Source organism: Copadichromis virginalis, linkage group LG8 (genome assembly GCF_057382275.1).
Source record: "Copadichromis virginalis isolate Kocher_CV1m ecotype Utaka linkage group LG8, C_Virginalis_male_GT1.1, whole genome shotgun sequence".
NCBI lineage: Eukaryota > Metazoa > Chordata > Actinopteri > Cichliformes > Cichlidae > Copadichromis > Copadichromis virginalis.
The window spans coordinates 15,132,080-15,153,697 of NC_140625.1; the positions used below are offsets into that span (position 1 = coordinate 15,132,080).

At 38.4% G+C, this 21,618-nt stretch overlaps 1 protein-coding gene across 1 annotated transcript; it reads left to right on the forward strand.

Annotated features, from left to right (window-relative positions):
• Positions 1-130: 130 nt before the first annotated feature.
• On the forward strand, positions 131-17,932 carry LOC146703003 (transient receptor potential cation channel subfamily M member 4-like). Its single transcript, XM_085466085.1, has 28 exons — positions 131-357; positions 1,272-1,333; positions 1,420-1,597; positions 1,988-2,168; positions 3,177-3,346; positions 3,564-3,741; positions 4,232-4,296; positions 4,387-4,626; positions 4,958-5,060; positions 5,153-5,274; positions 5,439-5,735; positions 5,830-5,931; positions 6,041-6,169; positions 7,048-7,177; positions 7,347-7,492; positions 9,730-9,842; positions 10,520-10,633; positions 10,735-10,775; positions 10,867-11,099; positions 11,496-11,611; positions 13,238-13,370; positions 13,467-13,641; positions 13,736-13,901; positions 13,992-14,173; positions 14,480-14,612; positions 14,701-14,773; positions 15,892-15,982; positions 16,983-17,932. The coding sequence occupies exons 1-28, from the start codon at positions 283-285 to the stop codon at positions 17,012-17,014; spliced, it is 3,780 nt and encodes a 1,259-aa protein (XP_085322211.1). The 5' UTR covers positions 131-282; the 3' UTR covers positions 17,015-17,932.
• Positions 17,933-21,618: the final 3,686 nt, after the last annotated feature.

Sequence of the window (21,618 nt, forward strand, 5' to 3'; positions counted from 1 at the left end):
TGACCAGATAAGGGGATGAGGAAGTATTTCAATAAACTCTAGCCCACTTTGTGGTTCCGATTGGCCCTTCCTGTTTGCATGCGTTGGTGTAATTGTCTGCCTCTGTGAAACCACACCCTTACCTGTGTGCTGGCTGCACCTATTTTTCTTTGCGCACGCCGAGTGAGTGCAGTGGCAGGGAATGGCGTTTCAGCAGTAGGAGACAAGGTGGAAAATAGTCAGAAAGAAACCCTTTTAGTCCTTCCGCATATGTTTCTCATTGAGAACGACTGAAAGGGAAACATGAAAGACACAGGAGCAGAAGAAGGAGGAGGAGGCGACGGCAGAGACAATATTGGCCAAACTGAGAAGAGCCAGGTGGGTTAGATTTCACTCAAGTCCTTCAGCTGCTGTTGTGATGTGCCGCTACATTTTTTGGAAGTGGAAGTTAACGCTATACTCGGAATATCTGCCCATGAAGTTCCGAGGAACTGCAGTGAGCCGCCCATAGTCTTCTTGGAAAACACGTCGTGCAACAGCTGTCCAAACGTGCACGTTTGCGCGAACGACTGCAGGAGCTATCCGTCTGCTTTGTTTCCGCTGTGGTTTGTTGACCCTACACTTGTCTAACCGGTGGACGTTACAGCTTTAACAACTGGGAACGGCTTTTCCAATCATTTCTGACGCAGCAGTCTCCTTTTTTTTTTTTTTTTTTTTTTTTTTTTTTTTGGCTAAGCGATAAAAATGGAAAACACGCCACTTATAAGAAACTAACTTCTACTAAACCGAGCATCCTAACCATAAGCAGTTAAATAAGCGTTCCGGTGATGGTTAATAATGACTGCGTTCCGTTTAGTTGCATCAGTTGCAGGACTCTAGACGAGGCGTCAGCTACTGGCACCAATAAATGCAACGGGGCCATCATGGTTTTTTTTTTTTCTCAGTTAAACGGCCTGTGGGGAAAGTGTTCTCTCTTTACTGCTTGGCTGATAACATTACAGAAAGATTAGCACTGAATACATTGGTGAAAACAAAATGTAATGTAGCCCCACTGCAGAATACGCTTATGCACAGCCTGCCTGTTGCGCACACCTGAGCTCAAACTACGTCACATCATCAGAAATCACAGCACAGCTTGCCAACTTGTTACTGGGTAGTTTCTATTAGCCAAAGTCAACACTTGGACGGTTTTCTGCACCTGCTGCCACATGCATGAGATTTTAGGATTCAGAATTGAATCAGCTTCTGTAATAATTCAGTAATGTTATATAACTGCTGAAAAATGCTTTCAGAGTTGGATCCCCAAAATCATCAAGAAAAGAGTGTGCAGCACTTTTGTAGAAGATTCCATCAGGTACTGTGACCTCTGTCTTTTAATAACAGCACATGTATTTTGAGTAACTTCTCATGGTGTTGTTTATATCCCTCCACCTCTCTCAGTAATGGTGCATTGTGTCAGTGCGGGGCTGCGAGAGATGACCATGCCTCTGTGGCTCTTGGAGACTATTTCAGCACAGCCATCGTGAACCAGTGGAAAAGTGTGCAGCACTCCTCTGAACGACCGACAGATGCCTTTGGAGAGGTGCAGTTTGCAGGGGCCAGCAAGAGGCACAGCCATGTGGGTGCTTTTATTTTTCTCTCATAATGTTTGAATGCTTTATTTCAAGAGCCTGAGAGTTCTTGAACATGTGTACATGTTTTTAAAAGAAATGCCTCCAAAGGTGAGTTAAATAAAGGTTAAGATAAACCCTGAGCTGTAGTAGTCAATTCGTTGAATTTTCCTGACCTTCAGTCTACCTCCGCTCCACCTGAGTAAACAGAGTCAAAAGTCAGTACAGATCACATGACAAGCTTCTTTTTCCCCCCCCATTTTATTACCATTTAAAGGCTGAAACGACTGAGTCGTTCAGCTTTAATACTAGTGTGATCACAGGCCATTACTTTTCAAATCTTTTTGCATTGTTGACATGGGCTTGCTTCTTTTAATCCATCAAATGTCTAAACTTAGTTCCTGCGCCTGTCATGGAGCACTGAGCCTTCTATGGTGTACACCATACTGACAGCTCATTGGCGTCTTCCTCTACCCAACCTGGTTGTTTCTGTTGTGGGCGGAGAGGGAAGGACACAGGTGAAGACCTGGGTACGGGAGGTCCTCAGACAGGGACTGGTGAAAGCGTCACAAAGCACAGGTAAAAACTTTATGCATCTGCCAGTATGTCAGTACTCCTGGCAGGTGTGATGTGTCTGGCATATCTGAGCTCAGCATCTTATTTCTGTTCTGGTTGCTGAAGTGGGTTATTGTTGGTTAGCAGATGTCATGATAATTTCCAGATGACGATAAAAGAACTGACAAATGATCCTGTCAGACATTGAAACCTACTCATGGTGGTTTTTAGCGTGAAGAAAACAGCTATTACAAAATTTAGTCTCAACACACAACACGACTCCCTGGGGTCCGGTCCTAATTTGGTAGTACAATGGCCATTTCCTCTCTGGCTACTGTACCAAGTGCAGGTGGCATATGGCGATACTGATCCCCCCGTCGTCTGAGGTCACGCGCTGTTTTCTCAAAACAAGTCCAAGATGTACTAAAAAAAAAAAAAAAAATCAAAGTCCCAAACAAAACATGCACACAAAGTAACTACACAGCTCACACTCCCTAAACATCTTTGTTAGATAAGACATAGTACAGGGTGTGGCACCATATTTGGTGTTAAAACCCGTTACATATAAAAACATGTTTTACGCATGTCTGTGGCCTTTGTAGTCTTTTTTTATGTGCTTTTAATTTTTTTTTACAGATAAATGTGTATGAATCTGATACTTGACTTGCTGTGGTCTTAGGTTTATTTCTCAGGGATCAATAATTTGGTCTGCTCCCTTTGTTTTTCTTCCCGTTTTGGTGCCCAGATGGTCAAGTCTCATTCGTTTTGTTCCTTTTAAATTAAAAACTGGTGTGAAATGTGAAACACATTTACAACTTTTGACATGACCTTTGTTTGTTCATGCTAATAAATTGTTGACAATCTTAGCTGTAAACCCCCCCCCCCCCCCAAAAAAAAAAACAAAACAAATTGAGATGCAGTGCAATATGTAAATAAAACTGAATCCAGTGATTTGCAAAGTCACATAAAGTTATATTTTATTCACTGAAGAAAATTGAAATAAAAATCAGATTTTCCACCTGTTTCCCCCAGGTGCATGGATCTTAACTACAGGTCTGCGTGAAGGTGTTGGCAGGTGTGTTGGACAGGCAGTGAGAGATCATGCAACTGCAGCTTCTTCATTCTCGCTCAACAAGGTGGTAGCGTTGGGCATTGCTCCGTGGGGCCTTGTGGAAAAACGAGAGCAGCTGGTCAACCCTCAGGTAGTAAAGACTCTCACACATTTGCACATTTCTCTAAGCATTAAATCATATCTTGTTGTCTTTGTGGAAAAGGACCACGATTTGACACACGGTCCGTGTTGATTTGTCAGGTTTTATTGGGTGAACACACTGTTGGCAGTTCTTGCTGCAATTTAAAATAACTAAGGCTGAAATGTGGAAAGAAACGCTGGAGTAACTGTTTTTTCTTCTTTTGCAGGGAAGCTTTCCAGCAAAGTACTATGTCCAAAACATTTCCCGGGACTCCTGCTCCCTGGATAACAACTACCAGGCCTTCCTCCTCGTGGACGATGGGAGGGTGGGCCGCAGAGGAGGAGAAACAGATTTCAGAGCCAGACTGGAGGAATTCATTTCCCAGCAGCGCGCAGGCATATGGGGTCAGAGATGGTACCATAAACTATGAAGTACAACATTTATAGCCTCTGAATTAAAGCAGAAACTGTACTTGAGTACACATTATCTTCCACTCATGTATTCAGTTTAAGTTAACTTATTTAAATCTAATTGTGCTAAATGAGACTTAACTCCTGTACCATTATTCCCAAAATACATCCTTTCAGAGTTAACTTCGATCTTTACAGGCTTTACATGTTCCTTCGTGTTTTGGTTGAATGATTTCTAATTTTTTTTTGGCATCTACGGGAGGAAAGCCTTGCATGTGACTGCATGTATCTTACAGTTAACTCTACAACATTTCCATTCAAGTAAAACAAAAACATCCACAGGGTGCTCTTTGTATGAGTGTCAGCTGTTGTGCTTCATGAAAATTATGCACTTTGCACATCTTAGTATGATCACTCTGATTAAGTTAGTAAAAACATTTGATCAAGATTGGAAGATGCTAAAAATTGTTGTATCTTTTTAAAGGAAGTGGCAGCATTGAAATCCCTGTCCTTTGTTTGCTGATATCAGGGGAAACAGACATGCTGAAGGTAAAGTCTGCTCATTATCACAACATTAATTGTGACTTACTATTTAAATTGTGTGAATGTTTCTTTCATGGTTTTTGTCATGTCTGTCAGAGAATGGATCTCTCTTTAAAAAGCTGCATCCCCTGGCTGGTTCTGGCTGGCTCAGGAGGCTTGGCTGATTTCCTGAGTGATATCTTGGAGAACCGGTCTTCAGCTCCAGCTGTGCCGTCCTCTGGTGAAGGCAACAGTGAGGCTCCTAAAACCCCCAGTGTGGATCTCAAAGACAGAGTGGCAGAACGGTTTAAGAAGCATTTTCCTTCAGAGGCACAGACCGACAAACTAGTTGAACAGGTGAGTGCTGAGAACAGAAACATTGTGTTGGCCTTTACTCTGCAGAAGAGTATGAGGAAAGACTTTTTATAGCCTGCATATCTGTCAGCTGCTTACTAAACTGTATTCAGGTCTAATATTCATGCCCTCAGGGCGCTCGATCTTTTTGTCAGTTTTTCAGGATCGCAGTTGATTAAAGTCAAACCCTCTTGCTTAATTAGAGGCTGTGCCATGAATGACATCATGAGTTTGAAAAGAACCTTTGTCACCAGTTTCTTCATCACTGTCGAACATCTTTTTTTCTAAAATATCTTGCATTGTTCCTGTTCCCTTTTCCATCTTCTGTCTCCAGGCTTTGAGCATTTACCAGAACAAAGATTTGATTACAATCTACCAAGGAGAGCACGAGAGTCCAAATGACTTTGACACAGTCCTGCTTAAAACACTCGTGGGAGGTATGTATAAGTAGACATTAATTTTACAACATAGCAGCAACATGCACTTTTAGTCCTTATTTTGATTTTTGTGTTGTCTTTATGTTTTTCAGCAAGTAAGCAGCAATCATCAGTCGATGCCAGCCCTTATAGTGATGAGCTGAAACTAGCAGTAACGTGGAACAGGGTTGACATTGCCAAGAGTGAACTCTTCAATGGAGACATCCAGTGGAAGGTGAGGAGGGAAAAAGACATCACACTGAATGGAAATGCTCTGAAGTACATTGTGCAGTTTATTATACCACTTCTGACAGATACAGTTTATCTATGATTTACAGAATACTTGGCTTAAATTATTAACCTGTCCTAAAACATGATCTCCTTCCTCCAATTAAACAGTACGAAGATTTGGAGGACTCAATGACAGATGCGCTGATCAACGACAAGCCCCAGTTTGTTCGGCTTTTCACTGAGAATGGCTTGAATATCCTGGAGTACCTAACTTATGGCAGGCTGGAAACCCTCTATCGCTCTGTGCCAGATGGGACCTTGCTCTATCAGCTACTACAACAGTGCCTAGCAGAGCGGCTGGCAATAGTGGAGCGTCACTCACCATCAGAACAACAGAATTCGTCCTCAAAAATGGTGAAAGATAACAATCAGGATGGACCAGTGAAGGAGGTCACCCTTTTTGAGGTAAGTTTGGGAATCAAAGAGATTCTGTCCTTTTTCATTAATTATGCTTAAATAGATACTGTTGTGCTTATTGTCCCACCCATGGGTTCCTCAGGTGTCAGGGGTCCTGGAGCTGTTAATGGGTGATGTCTGCCAGCCTTTATACTATAAAGCTTTGGGCTTACAGTTCACTTCATCCAAAAGGACGTCTCTGAGGGTACTTTGAACCTTTCAGAATAAACACACAGTGTACTTGTGCTGACTGCATTTCTATTTTTATGGTTAACATGACAATAAATGTTCTTACTTTTTTTTATTCATCCCAGCGTGCAAATAAGGTTCTGCGTGGAGATTCGTTCTATCGGCAGCTGCGCTGCCCCTATCCCTGGGCTTCACTCTTCCTCTGGGCTGTACTGCAGAACCGCAGTGAGATGGCCCTTTATTTCTGGGAGATGGTAAAAGCTCTGAGACAAACTGGTGTTCAGCTGGTTTGAAATGGATGGATTGTTATTTAAATAGAGCAGAGTTTTCAGGGGAAGTTGCACTATATTGGGCATGTGTGAGAATGAGCTGCAACTAGACCAGGGGTGAAACTTTAACGTTCCTGTCAGTGTAACAACACTGTGTTAAGAAAAGAAATCACTCCGCACGACTCTGTGGACTTAAATTCTAAGGAATAAATGTGTAAAAAGTTCTGGTAGCTCATTGCCCAGACTGTCCAGTTTTTAGCTTTTTCTTTCATCCATAATGGTAAAAATCCCCAGAAATTTCTATAGTGATCAAGTTTGAAACCTTTTGTCATCCACAATGGAAAATGGTTGGGGAAAAAAACTTTTATTACCTAATCCCACTGCCAATTCGATCAATTCTGCACTCTGCTTTCAGTCTCCAATATCATTGAAATGCAGCCACACGCTGCTCATTTTACATTTTCACTCCTCTCTTTACTTTTCCTGACAAGCTTGCATTTAAATCTGACTCGCCCATCTCTCCGTCTACTGGGCTGTTTTCGGGATGTCTGCCTTTACATGTGAAATAAAGCCCCACCCCCGTCTGCACATCCACATCCTGACGGGCCATTAATACCATTAATGGGCATTGGAAATGATCTCAGCCTGCGGGTTGTACATTTGACAACCTCGAACTAGACGCTGCTTACCATGTATCAAAGTTGTTCGAGTCAATTAATTGCAATATATTGTTAATTATTATTTTATGATCCTAATTGTTTTTAAATATTATACAGTCATAGTGTTAAGTCTTAATATAAAATTAAATAATTGCTAAAAACATAAAGTAAAGTGATGTTGTAAATTGGTGATCTCCTTTCCAGGCAGGTGAGGCAGTCCTGAGTGCTCTCAGTGGCTGTAATATACTCAGAGACTTGTCCAAACTGGAGGAGGAGACTGAAACCAAACTCTCCATGAAAGAACTGGCCCAGAAGTTTGAGAACCTGGCTCATGGTGAGACAATAACTGCAGTTTTCCACTACACTGTTAGGATGGTTTGATATCTAGTTTTGCAATCATTTTATTTAATTTCCTTAGAATTTTCCTTTCAACAGCTGATGTAACACAATAGTAACAAATCTCATCGAACTCTTCATCACGTGTCTTGTCCACTTTATCTCAGATATTTTTAGCTCTTGTTATCGGAGTGATGAAAACCGTTCCTTCACCCTGCTAATTAGGAAGTCTCCCATCTGGGGTGACACCACCTGCCTTCAGATGGGCGTGAGTGCCGATGCCCGGCTTTTCTTCAGTAATGATGGCGTACAGGTGTGTCATATTTGTCATTCATGTGAATGGCATTCCTTTCATCTAGCACATGGGCAATGAATCTGAATAACATCGTCATTTTCCAAAATATAGGTAACAAATGCAAAGAATGGAATGATATTTTGTAATGATTGTGAATGTAAATGTTTGAAATAAAATGAACTGAATGCTATTAAACAAATGAACATGAAATCAAAGGAAGCCATCATATTTATATAGAGAAAATATTGATCAGTTGAGGGAATAAAATGGGTCATTCCATCCCAAATAAGCCAGCTTTTGTAACATTTCTTGCTCGAAAATCTGCGATTTGCGTAATAATTTTGTGGTCCAATAGTTTGAACAAATCTAATCTTTGAAATTCTACCTTAATGTAACAAAATTTTTTTAAAGATATAATAAAAAAAAACAACCAAAAAAAAAAACCCCCATTGTCCTTCGACCCACTTTCAAATGATGTGTTTTGTACATTGAAATCTGCAACAATGTTTTAAGATTGATATCTCAAAGACTTTCACTCGGCCGATTAAAATGAATCAGTGTTTTTAATTTGCATTAAAAAAACGTGAGTAACAAAATTGCAGCTTCTAGATGGTACTGGAATTATAATTGGGAAATAATTCAGTTAAATTTTCAGACCTTGGTCACTCTGTCACAAATCGAGGTTTTAAAAAAAATTATCAGTCAAATTTTTCTATTAAAATATGTTATCGTTCCAAGTTTGGACGTACATAATGATTACTGCGAAATTTTAGCTTATATATTTTTATATACTGTCAAGCAATATATTAAAAAAAGGCTAGCAGATCATTCTCACCTGAAATATATTTTCGTGTGAAATATTCTCTTCCAGGAGTGTAGGTCTCAAAATGGTAGGTAGGTAGAACAGGTCATGAAAATGAAAAATTTGCACATATTGTACAAAAGAAAATTGTTTCTTAGTTATAAATTGAATACCATGTGTTGTTGTTGTATTTAGATTAGACTATCTACTGATATTTTTACTTGTACAACTTGTGATATTTCCGGCATAAAAGTTAAATAGAACCAGCATTATTATTATTTTTTTTAAATTGTGTGCACAAATATGGAATTTTAAAAGATTGCTTTAATTTTTTGCCAATACGCAGACACTTCTTCATGTATTTGTCCTAAATGAGAAATCCTGTTTTTATCCTGGCTTTTATCTTTAATTGTTTTTCTGATAGTCATGTTCAAACATTGACTTTTTCAATGTGGGGGAAAAAAAAGGCATGAAAGTGTGCAGAACGGTCTTTAAAAAAAACAAAAAACAAAAAACGGATATCTAAAATGTTATTTGATATAAGAAGCTGGGAGATGATGGAGCAGATAATATAATGACCCAGGTCTTGAAAAAACAAAAACATACGCATATTTAACAAAATTATTTTCTGAATTGGAGTAGCATCTGTATTCTGTTTGGACAGATCAAAGATGGTCTACTGATATTTTTGGTTTTGTTGTACGTCATATTATTCCCTGTAGAATGAAATTCTTCCTGTTTTGTAAGTGTGAATTATTTCATGGTAAAAAGGTTTTCTACAGATTTATTTTACAACATTGTGTTATTCAGCTATCAACTACAAAAATATCAGTAGTTCTCTTGCAATTTGAAGTTTTTATTTAACATGTGCTCAAATATGGGATTTTGCAGGAATGCTGGACTTTCTTTTTCTTTATATTCTAACTAACCAATACTTAGGACATTTTTGGTGCTTCTGTCCCAAGTTACAGATCAATTTTGATGGTAAGAAAGGACAGTGAAAATTCAGTCTTTCATCTTTAATAGAGATATTCGTGTTCAAACGTTGCCTCAGATTTAGATGTGGAGAAAAAGACCTTAAAGTGGGTACATGGACAAATTTTCAAAAAACACATCTTAAAAAGCACTTGATATATTAAGCTGATGATGAAGCATAAGGCTGTTTTCATTATACAAACTAATGTATACATATACAGTCTCTATAAATAAATATGCTAATACACAATGCCTTGTTATACATCTTTATACACTGATCTGTAATTATTTAGCTACTCCTATCTAAAAGTATTGCTTTTTATAAAGAACTTATACACACGATCATCCAGATTTGTACAGTACAACAGTATAAATTACTTACAAATGAAAAATGGCATAATGCTTCCAAAATAACATATCCCCATGTTGAGCCAGTACTGCTGATGGATAAGTCCTTGTTTTTTCTCTCCTCTTCCAGTCTCTGCTGTCCCAGATCTGGTGGGGTGATATGAAGAGGAACACAGAGGTCTGGAAGCTCCTGCTCGCTTTCTTCTGCCCCATCCTCTGCTACACCAACCTCATTTCCTTCAGGTAAAGCAGTTCTACCACAGAGGTCATGTTTTTGGTTGTGTTTGCATGCATATCTTTCTGTCTGTAATCATGATAGCGGAAATGTTTCGAATCAATTCTGATAAAACTTTGTGGGAGTGTAGAGTGGGATCATGATGACCAGTAATATTTGGCTTACTTTCACCAAAGTCTTTAAGGTCAACTTATTGATTTATGTCTTTTATCTTTAAAACTACACTTAAAATTCAGCGTCCTTTGTTTATATTGGCGACATTTAGGAAATTATACTGGTATATGGGTATTCTAAATATCACATTATAGTTTGTCTCAAAAAGTATTGTGCCACATTTGACCTCTGACCTCAGTTTTACATTTCACACCTGAAGAAAGAAAATGAGCTGCGTAATAAGCTACAAATATACTAAATCTATATTATATAAGAAGCTCAAGTTATTTGTGTCCAGTTATTTACATATGTATTATCCATGATTTTTGTGTAAGCTAATCTGTCACTCATATTTGGTTTTCACTACACTACAGACTATTTAGTGTGTGTGTGTGTGTGTGTGTGTGTGTGTGTGTGTGTGTGTGTGTGTGTGTGTGTGTGTGTGTGTGTGTGTGTGTGTGTGTGTGTGTGTGTGTGTGTGTGTGTGTGTGTGTGTGTGTGTAAAAAATTTTCTATATATTCCACCTCAAAGGACACAAGACAATCAGCTGGAGGAGGAGGAAATGCCCAATGAGGATGCAGTGGCTCAGGACTCTGACAACCTTTATGGGACCACCGTCTTCTCTTTCTCTGACATCAAACAGCAGTAATATTTCTACTTGCACTCTTCAGTGTTCATCCATAGAACATCAGTTTGTTTTTATGTCTTAGGTCTACTAATGAATTAAAAATGTTTTCTTACACCAGTGAAGTTGACTCAGACGTTCACAAGAGTGATGCCATTAAAGGTGAGTCCTGTTTAAAGAGTCATCTGATTCTTGTCTCCACATGCTGTCATTTTAGTCACCTGTTAATCTGTATTTATAATCCTTGATACAGGTGTACCTTACCGACCACCACAGCGTCCATTCATAGTGTCACGCTGGCGTCAGTTCTGGTTTGCACCGGTCACCTCCTTTTTGGGCAACGTCCTGATGTACTTCCTGTTTCTCTTGCTTTTTGCCTACGTGTTGTTGGTGGATTTTGAGCCCCCACCACCCTCAGGCCCAGGTGCTGCGGAGTGTGTGTTGTACTTCTGGGTATTCACCATCGTTTGTGAGGAGATCCGACAGGTGAGTGAAGAGACACGTCTTACTTAGAACTTTATTATTTTTATTTATGAATGTAATAACTATCCCCAAATATAATGTATAATGAACTATCCCCAAAGTGCCATTGCGACACAGTGGTTACATGCTCCTGTGTCAAAAGCCTTAGATTCAAGATTGACATTAAAATAAGAAAAAAAAATTTTTTTATTCGTCACCGATTTTATGTGATTAAGCAAACACTAAAAAAAAATCACAAATTAAAATCTTATCCTGTCAGATTTTACTCACTTTACTGAAATAATAGTAACAGTAAATGGAAAGTGCGCATCTGTATTTGGATACATGTCACCTAGGTATAGTTGAGTTTTATTTGTTGTTTTTTATGGATCTGTAAAGTCATTTGTTTTCTTCATCAAGACCATTTTTTTGGGGACGATGACTTGGCGTCAAAGGTTCAGACTCTACATTCAGGATGTTTGGAATAAATGTGACCTCACCGCCATCAGCCTGTTCATTATAGGACTAATCTGCAGGTATGGACAAGAAATAAAAAATAATAGAAATGATCAATTCTAATTTTTTTTTCTACAATAATATTTTTGAATGAGGCTCTGTCATTGCAGATTGTAACATTTGTAAAAACATTGTCCTTGGTTCATATTTGGATTAGAGATGGACCGATCCGATATTACGTATCGGTATCGGTCCGATACTGACCTAAATTACTGGATCGGATATCGGAGAAAAATAAAAAATGTAATCCGATCCATTAAATATCACGAAAGCACCTCACAAAACTTGCAACACGCCGTAACTCGCCTCAGAACGTCGGAGCAGTATGCATCACGTGATAGAGCGGCTGTGGCATGCGGGACCTGTCGGTGGTCTGGATAGCATTTGGAGCTTCGCTAGCAACCCAGCATTTCATCTCCGACAAAGTTATCCCGAGAGAAGTAAAGCAAGTGTGTAAGTCCATCTCTGAATGTAAAGCATTCCTGCGTTAAGCTTAACAAGCGATATATGGAGCGACTGCCTCTCCTGCTGCTACTTCAATCATGAAACTGCTTAACGATCAGCTGATCGGCTTTTCTGTCGCGAGTCCGTCTCTCTAGTTTGTTTATGGCCCACTTTGCACCAGAAAGAGGAAACCAGCGGCTGAACAACAGCAGCACGTTTAAGCTTGATCAGCTATTGTTAGAATGTATTTAATATTATTTTCTACTCCAGGATCTTTTTCTACGTAGCTGACGCTGGTAACTGTGCAGGGGCGGATCTAGCAAAGTTTAGCCAGGGGGGCTGATAGGGCATTAACAGGGAAAAGGGGGCACAAAGACATACTTTTCTTTCTTATTCTCATTTAAAATGTCTAGCTTTTAATAAATAATTATCTGACACCCAAAGTTTTAATTTGATGTAAAATGAATAGAAGTCAATTACTGTATATAGTAACTATTAAGTCTAATATATATACCCTAGTAAGCTATAGTATTTTTTCCCTTTGGGAAGGTACCATCTGTGCAGTCTGCAATTTTGTTGAAGATGTTGAATCTATTTAATATTTCTTGAAAAATAATTGATTTCTGTGCATTTTTTTCACACTGCATCAAATTAAGGTTGATTACGTCGATTAAGCATCATGAGGTGGAGCGTGAGGGGTGGTTCCCTATTTTTTATTTTTTTATTTTTGTTGTTGCTGGGAGTTGGAACCCTATTAGTTAGGTTGCTTAATATTTACGCTAAGTACTCTTTAAAATACCAGAATAGGGAGGATGGTGTAGGTTTAAGTTTATTAGATTGATCAGTATTGCTGAACTATGAAATATTTTTTTTTGCATACAGGTATAACAGAATAGCTTTAGTGTAGTTGTTGTTTTAAACTTGAGTATGAACTTATACAAAATGCAGCAAGATATTTAAAAAACAGTTTTGTTGATTAAAAAACACTATATCGGATTCATATCGGTATCGGCAGATATCCAAATTTATGATATCGGTATCGGTATCGGACATAAAAAAGTGGTATCGTGCCATCTCTAATTTGGATGTCTTAAGTGTTCTATAAAATAATTTTCATTTCCGGGTCTTTAGTTAATTTACAGCTTTGCCACCAGGTGGTGCTGCTTTCACACTGATTCAGCATTACTGTGCTTGTGTTTCAGGATGTTCCACTGGTCATATGAATTTGGACGGGATGTCCTGTGTTTGGACTACATGGTCTTCACCCTTCGCCTCATTCACATTTTTGCCATTCACAAGCAGCTGGGACCAAAAATCATCATTGTAGGAAAGATGGTGAGAAAGTTACCATCAGTTGGCAATATACCAATTATAGACTTTTTTAATAATATAATGTCAGAAACAAAATGACAATTTCCTCCTCTTGTTCAGATGAAGGATGTCTTCTTCTTCCTCTTCTTCCTGGGTGTATGGCTCATGGCGTATGGAGTTGCCAATCAGGCTCTGATCTATTCCTACGATCCAAACCTGAATCGCATTTTTCGGAGAGTTTTCTACAGGCCATACTTGCACATCTTTGGACAGATCCCTGTGGAAGAGATGGATGGTACAAGTGTTTGTGCAACTGGCATAAAAATAAGAAAATTGAATGCTACTGTAAAGCTTTCTTAACTTTCTCCTTTATGTCTGTTTTGTTGCAGTGGGCAAGGACTGGGATGTCAACTGTACACACAATGTGACTTTGATTGAGAGCGGTGAAGAGCCGTGTAGAACTCATGAGAGTAACTGGCTGGTAGTGATTCTGCTAGTCGTATATCTCCTGGTCACCAACATCCTGCTCATCAACCTGCTTATTGCCATGTTTAGGTAAAGAACAAGTCTTTTATTATATCTGAAGGTGCGTTCACATACTGAATGGTTTGACTCAGTGGCTCTGATCTGCTTGTATCCACACAGCTACACTTTCTCTAAAGTGCAGGAACACAGTGACACCTACTGGAAGTTCCAGCGTTACAACCTGATTGTCGAGTATCACTCCCGTCCTTCTTTGGCTCCGCCTTTCATTATCCTTTCACACATCAACCTCTTTATTAAGAGGGTCATCCGCAAAGTGCCCTCTGTAAAGATTCACCACTTTGGTCAGTATTGGATCAGAAGTCGTGGATTTTATTAATATAATAAAAATAATTAATACTGCTAATGTATTAAAGTTATTGTCCATTACACATGCTGAATCAGGAAGCCTCAGTTCCATAGTTCTATTATCTTTGAGTTTTTTAATCAGTGACTGTATTTTTTTTTTTAAATTGTTTTTATTTTAGTTGCTTACTTAAAATGGAAGCATCTAAATAATTTTCTTGCTCACTGACCTCAGTTCAGCAGTGATGAAAGCATGAAAAGTGAGTTGAAAGGTAATCATTTCAACCCTTGGTCTGTACTATCAGTGTTAGACTTGGAAGCAAAGGCAGCGAACAGATTATCAACGTGGGAAACGATTCAGAAGGAAGACTTCCTGACTGCTCGAAACAAGATCCAGAAAAGCAGCGACTCAGAAAGGCTCAAACGGATGTCTGCCAAGTGAGCACCTTCATCCTCCACTGTAGCAGCATTATTTATTACTGTGTGACTCCATCATTCTGAAGTAAATGTATCTTTGTTTATATAGGGTAGATGGTGTGCTTAAACATCTGAGTGAAAGCAGAGACTTTGAACACAGGCTACGGTCTCTGGAGAATCAGGTAAAACCGAAGCTCCAACTTATCATTTTGTACCATTTGAGTCATTCATGATACATATGTGGAGCTGCTGTGAAAGAGCACATTGGTTCAGTCAGTTCAGTATTCTACATAAAGGTTAAAGCATTGAATTGCAGACTTGTTTTGACTGGTATAATAACAGGATGGTAGAATATAGGGAAAACACCTACTATTTAGTACAAAGACAGTTTTTTTTATTTGGATTTACTGTGGCTGATCTTAAGCAACTCTGTAGTAAGCAATTTTATGTTTTGGAGAAAAGCAAGAAGTACTGATTATGGGAAAAAGCTGTTGTGTCAGTCAGAATGTTTTTAAGCATAGCTTAAGATTAGGATACGTCAGAGCCAACAATTCATGAATTGACTACATCACTGTGGTCTTTTTTTAGTCACTAGATGGAGCTAGCCTAACTGTATTTAATTTGCTTCCAGTCTTTATATCTTCCTGACAACTGAAGAAAAAAGAATCTTACCATTGAACTTTTTTGTGATTTCCTACCTCTTTGGAGCTAAAAGATACCACACAAACACATGAGATATCAATGGGAAGCCCAGGACGTTCTCTATTCAGTACATGAAGACTTAATACCGTAGCTCGAATAAGCCAAAAGCTATAGACCAAAAACAAATGCCTATTAGAGAGGACATAAATGAATAGGGTGGTTCTCAGGAAGATGTGATAAGCTGGGCTGGACAAGTGTTTAACGGGTGGATATGAGTGGTATCCAAGTCAGACATTTTTTTTATTTTTTATTTTTTTATTAATGGTCTGTCTTTGATTAAGAAGTTTCCTGTTTTAAAAATATTTTGTCCTATGGAGGGCAATAAAGTAACGTCCACCTTAAAAAGTAATCTTACTCTCTATGTAGTAAAAGTGTTAAAGTACTGCTTTAAGTGTCTTACTGCATAATATTTAATTAACAGTAAATAATCTGTCTTTAGAATTTTTATAGACACAAAGTTAAGACATGGAGTGAACAGACAACCTGAACACATCTATAAAGAAAACAGTCCTCCTTTTTTTCAGGTGCTTTTCATTGAGGTTTAAGAATGAATCTTTTCTAATATATAGTTTCATGATCTTCTGCTTTTTCTTCTCAGATGGAGTATTGCTCCAGTGCACTCAGCTGGGTTGTGGATACTTTATCACAAGGAAGCACATTTAAACCTCCTCGACCTCCACCATTACGAGGTATTTACTAGCAGTTATGAAATCATGCTTGCATAACAGCCTGCATGTTGAAAAGCCACTCTTCATTTACATAGCTTGCTTGACTACTAAGTGGCTGTAGCTCAAGTGGTAGAGCAGGTAATCTGCTAACCACAAGACTGGTAGTCCGATCCAGGGCCGTGCAGAGATGTTTAAAGGGGTGGGTGCTCAAAGTTAAAAAGGGGCATATAGAAGCAGGCTGAAGAACAAGAACCCACATTCATCAAGAATCTAAAATGGAATCGCATCATACTATATCACTGTCATCAGGTGGGGACAATAGAGAGCAATCGTAGCCTATGTTTCACCTGATGGGTACAGTGTTGCTGTTGAGGGGTTGCTGCTGCTGCTCCCGCTGCTGATAGTGCTGGAGGGCAGGGCTGTGTTGATCTGAGACTGTAGACTGTAAAAAGTCCATAGCAGAGATGGTAGCAGATTAAACAAGTGTTATGAGATAATAATAAAATACCGAGATTGGTTACAGCGCTTAGAACCAAAAGGCAACAAAACTGAGGAATAAACTCGGCTCTGTTTGTGTTCGTGAATCACTCTTTGACTCTCTGCTTCCTTCCATTTCTTCATCTCATCTATCACTCTCCACTTGCTGTTCAGGCACAATTTGCTATTGCATCGATCTATTGTTTAATTATCCACACTTAACAATTTTTGCACCTAATCCATAATAAAGTAATGATAGAAAAATGTTATAGACCCAAAACATTAGACCCAGCTATTCTTCAGCAAGATACTAAATCCTGACTTGCTGTCCAATGTGTTAGCATTGTGTATTAATATGAGATAGAAAGCACCAAGGTATAGAAAAAAAGTGCCTGTGTGAATGAGGTGTGCTGTACTTTGAGTAGTAACGCACTGTCTAAAAGTCAATTCGTAATGTACTGCTTTCTAAAAAAAAGTTTGCTTTTTTCTTTTTGCTAAAATTTGTCCCTCTCACTCATCTTACTCTACCTGTTCCTCTCTACAGATGCATTTGCCTCCTCTTCCAGCTCAACTTAATTTAAGGATACCTTAAATCAAAGAGGACACCTTCACTTCACTCAAGTTCAGGAAAAAAAACCAAATTGGAGAACACACTCTCTTGAGAACTTCTATCCAGCCCACCACCTTGATTCTCACTGGACTTGGTTTACCAAAGCATATAAACACTGCACTGAAAAGAGAAAACATTTTATCCAGCCAATGCAAGACACTGTATGTCTGTGCGTGTGCGTGCGTGTGTGTGACTTGATACAATTAATGCTGTAAAACATGTTTTAAAAACATGCAATGTTTTACATTTTATTCTGATATGATGTGATAGCGTCTATAACCAGTTACAGTAGGAACACATTAATACTTTTTCAGTTACATTAAAAACGCCCAATATTTGTATGCAAATGTACATACAAATGTATTTGGATGTCTGCATTTTTATTCTTTTCTAATAACTTTCATACAGTATAACGATTCATTTTGATGATAAGTACAAAAGAATAACTGTAGTTCAACAATCTTCAAGGATTGATTTATTTGCTTTTACAGTATTCCAGCTAGAATAAATTAATGCATGACATAGGGTCGTAATAATTAATTGTGTAAAGCGAATAACAGGTTTTTTTTTTTTTTTTTTTTTTTTTTTTTTTGCTTTAATGTTTTGTTTGGTCCGTAACTCTGTTGTCACCATTTAAATAGTTTAACTTAAAACCAGAGTCTTCCATTGCCCACATGTGTATAGATAAAAAGGTGGAGCTGTATCCAAGACTGAGCTCAGATTGCTTTAGTAACATTCATAAGCATGAATACAATACACTAATTACATTGCACTAACAGTTTTAATAAAACAAGCTTTTGTTTTTCACAAATCATTAAAAGTATATTTGGGTCAGTAAAACCCTGAGCCACTGACCTGAGGCTGTTGGGTTGGACTGAATTATTGCCAGCATTATTTATTAATGTCTACACAATCGGGATGCCTGTTTTTTGGAGCAGGAAACATTGCGTTGCAACAGGACATACTCCAGTTCTGAGAACGCTGATATACTTGCTTTTCTTCATTGCAGCCACCATGAAATCAGCCATTCACAGACACGCTTAAACATGCAGACACATACACAGAAACCTACAGTTCAGCTGGAAAGTATTCACAAGTTACAGCCTTGTTCCAAAATGGATTCAATTAATTTTTCATCTCGCAATTCTACGCATCCTAATTACATACTTTATAATTACAAAGTGAAAAAAGTTTGCTTGAAATTCTTGCAAATGTATTAAAAACGAAACACTGCCTTTTCCATGGCGGCTGCTGGCTGGTTCAGGAGGCTTGGCTGATTTCCCGAGTGATGTCTTGGACAACCTGTCTCCAGCTCCACCTGTGCAGTCTCCTGGGGAGGGCGACGGTGAAGAAGGTCCCAGCGTGGATCTTAAAGACAAAGTAGAGGAACATTTTAAGAAGCATTTTCCCTCTAAACCACAGACTGACGAACTAGTTCACCTGGTGTGTGCTGACTGAGATAATATATGCACATGGGGAAACAGGTGGCTGACGCTCTGAATCAATTCCTCATTCATAACAAAGTGCAAAGATGAGCAAATTTTGTAAATTGAGTAAACTTACAATATATAAGGATGGAGATGATAATCAAGTCAGAAATAGTAGACTATAGAACTGTAGACTTGATCTTTCTAACTGTGGTCATTAATTAGTTGTCAGAAAATCAGGTAGTTCCTCTGACACTTTTACCGTATGGTATTTTTGGAATCACTGTTTAAATAAAGCTTTAGACACATAATCATTTATGATGTTGTAATCATTCACACATGAGGAAAAACCCAGATCTTTGAGATTTTCTGATTATCTGAGTGAATCAAGGCTAAACTGATTTTTACAGAACTTTATTTAAAGTGACTTTTTTGTGCAGCTGCAGACAGTCTTTGTTTTGACTACAATGCATGTTAAAATTTGTTCACAGACTGACATTCAGTCATTACATGACATCGAAGTATGTTTTGAAAAGCACAGTGTCGAAAATTTTGTCTAAAACACAACATATTTTCCACTGAAAATCCTCTAAATCAGTTTCAGTGGGACAACCCAGAAGGCATCTCTGTAACATATCAGCAAATTATTTTAGAGTCCACTTGCATGACAGGACAGATACGAAACACGAGGATCATGGATTCAAACCAGATCAGGCCTGGGATCAGCTCAGCTCCAGGCAGTTTATTTTGTCCCAACATGTACTAACAATAAGGTAGTAAGACCCTGATAAAACGTTGTCTGATGTGGCTGTCAGGAAGATATCATCTGTCAGTGAAGGCTGATATTTAATCAGATCACAAATGCTTACAGTGGGAACATTAAAGCACAATTTTTCTGTAAATCTCTTTATTTCTGCCATTACTCTATAAAAATGGTCATAAACTACAGTGAACAGCTTTTTTTTTTTTTTTAAACTGCAGAGTCGCTTGCTGTCTTGGGCAACTATCTAAGATTCATCACTGAAGTGTGTCTGATCTGTTTCTCCAGATTTTTATCATCACTTTCTGTCTGTCATCTTGCAACTCTGTGTTCAACATTTCTGTTCCCATTTCACATCTTCTTCTTTCTCCAGACTTTAAGCATTTACCAGAATGGAAGTTTGATTACAGTCTACCATGGAGAGCATGTGAGTCCAAATGACTTTGACACAGTCCTGCTATTTAAAACACTCGTGGGAGGTACATATAAGTAGACTGTAATCTTACAACATGCACTTTTTATCCTAATTTTGATTTTGGTGTCGCGTTTGTGTTTTTCAGCAAGTAAGCAGTGAGCATCAGCTGAAGTTAGCAGTAACGTGGAACAGGGTTAACATTACCAAGAGTGAACTCTTCAATGGAGACATCCATTGGAGGGTGAGGAGGGAAAATGATGTTACACAGATGTTACGCTGAAAGAAATACTGTGAATTAAATGAATGACGTGCAGTCTATTGAACCACTTTTGATAGATAAAATTGTTTAACTCTGATTTACAGAATGTTTTGATTAAAGTATTAACCTATCCTAAAACCTGACCTTCTTCCTCCAATCAAACAGTATGAAAATTTGGAGGACTCAATGACTGATGCGCTGATGTCCTTTCTCATACGTTTTGCTTATCCAGAGAGAATGTGAAGAAAAACCAGTAGCCTTGTGCTTATTGTCCCACCCACTGTTTCCTCAGGTGTCAGGGGTTGTGCAACAGTTAATGGGCGGTGTTTTGCCATTGCAAAATCATAACATTCTTTAATACAATGTACTTGTGTTTTAACGCACTTGTTTGGACATAATGTGCCATAAATGTTTTTTTTAATGTCTGGTTTTAATTACTCAAATTCAAAACATTTCATCCTCTATCAAATTTCACAGGTTTTATTTACAGGTTTGCCACCGGGTGGTGCTGTTACCACACTAAATGAGTGTTACTGTTTATGATTCAGGATGTTCCACCGGTCACACAAATTCAGCTGTGATATGCTTTCCTTTTAAAGTTTTCAGACAGTATAATAAATGAGTAGCTATATGTGAACGTGGCCCAGAAATGATACTGGGACAAAGCCAATTAAACTCAAATGCTGCCAAATCATAATGACAATGCCATTCCCGAGTTTCCATCTACTGGCAACCAAATATCTCTAGATCTTTGTATGATGAGTGAAATGTTTAGTCAGATGAGTCAAACTTATTTTATAATTGTGTCAATATTTAAATATGATATACAATAGGATCAAGTGTGTGGTGTTTATATGTAGTTTTAATGATCCTCAGTACTGCAGGTTTAAAGCCTGCGATATATAGTGGGACAAAAACCTGTTTAGTCAGCCACTAGTTGTGCAAGTTCTCCCACTTAGAAAGATTAGAGACCTGTAATTTTCATCATAGGTATACCTCAAATATGAGAGACAAAATGAGAAAAAAGAAAATCACATTGTTTGATTTTTTTAAAGAATTTATTTGCTAATTATGGTGGAAAATAAGTACTTTGTCAATAACAAAAGTTCATCTCAATACTTTGTTATATACCCTTTGTTGGCAATGACAGGGGTCAAACGTTTTCTGTAAGTTTTCACACACTGTTTCTGGTATTTTGGCCCATTCCTCCGTACAGATCCCCTCAAGAGCAGTGATGTTTTGGGGCTGTCGCTGGGCAACAGACTTTCAACTCCCTCCAAAGATTTTCTATGGGATTAACATCTGAAAACTGGCTAGGCCACTCCAGGACCTTGAAATGCTTCTTACGAAGCCACTCCTTCATTAGTGGAGGGATCATTGTCATGCTGAAAGACCCAGCCATGTTTCATCTTCAACGCCCTTGCTGATGTGAGGAGGTTTTCACTCAAAATCTCACGATACATGGCCCCATTCATTCTTTGCTTTACACAGATCAGTCGTCCTGGTCCCTTTGCAGAAAAACAGCCGCAAAGCATGACGTTTCCACCCGCATGCATCACAATAGGTATTGTGTTCTTTGGATGCCACTCAGCATTCTTTCTCCTCCAAAAACAACAAGTAGAGTTTTTATCAAAAAGTTCTATTTTGGTTTCATCTGATCATACGACATTCTCCCAATCCTCTTCTGGATCATTCAAATGCTCTCTAGC

What these genes read in the sequence shown, in the direction of transcription:
- LOC146703003 (XM_085466085.1), top strand. Translation starts at nt 283, where the DNA reads ATGAAAGACACAGGAGCAGAAGAAGGAGGAGGAGGCGACGGCAGAGAC. An exon ending in GCAGCGCGCAGGCATATGGG is followed by an intron (nt 3,742 to 4,231) that starts GTCAGAGATGGT and finishes ATCTTTTTAAAG; the next exon opens with GAAGTGGCAGCATTGAAATC. An exon ending in GGGAAACAGACATGCTGAAG is followed by an intron (nt 4,297 to 4,386) that starts GTAAAGTCTGCT and finishes CATGTCTGTCAG; the next exon opens with AGAATGGATCTCTCTTTAAA.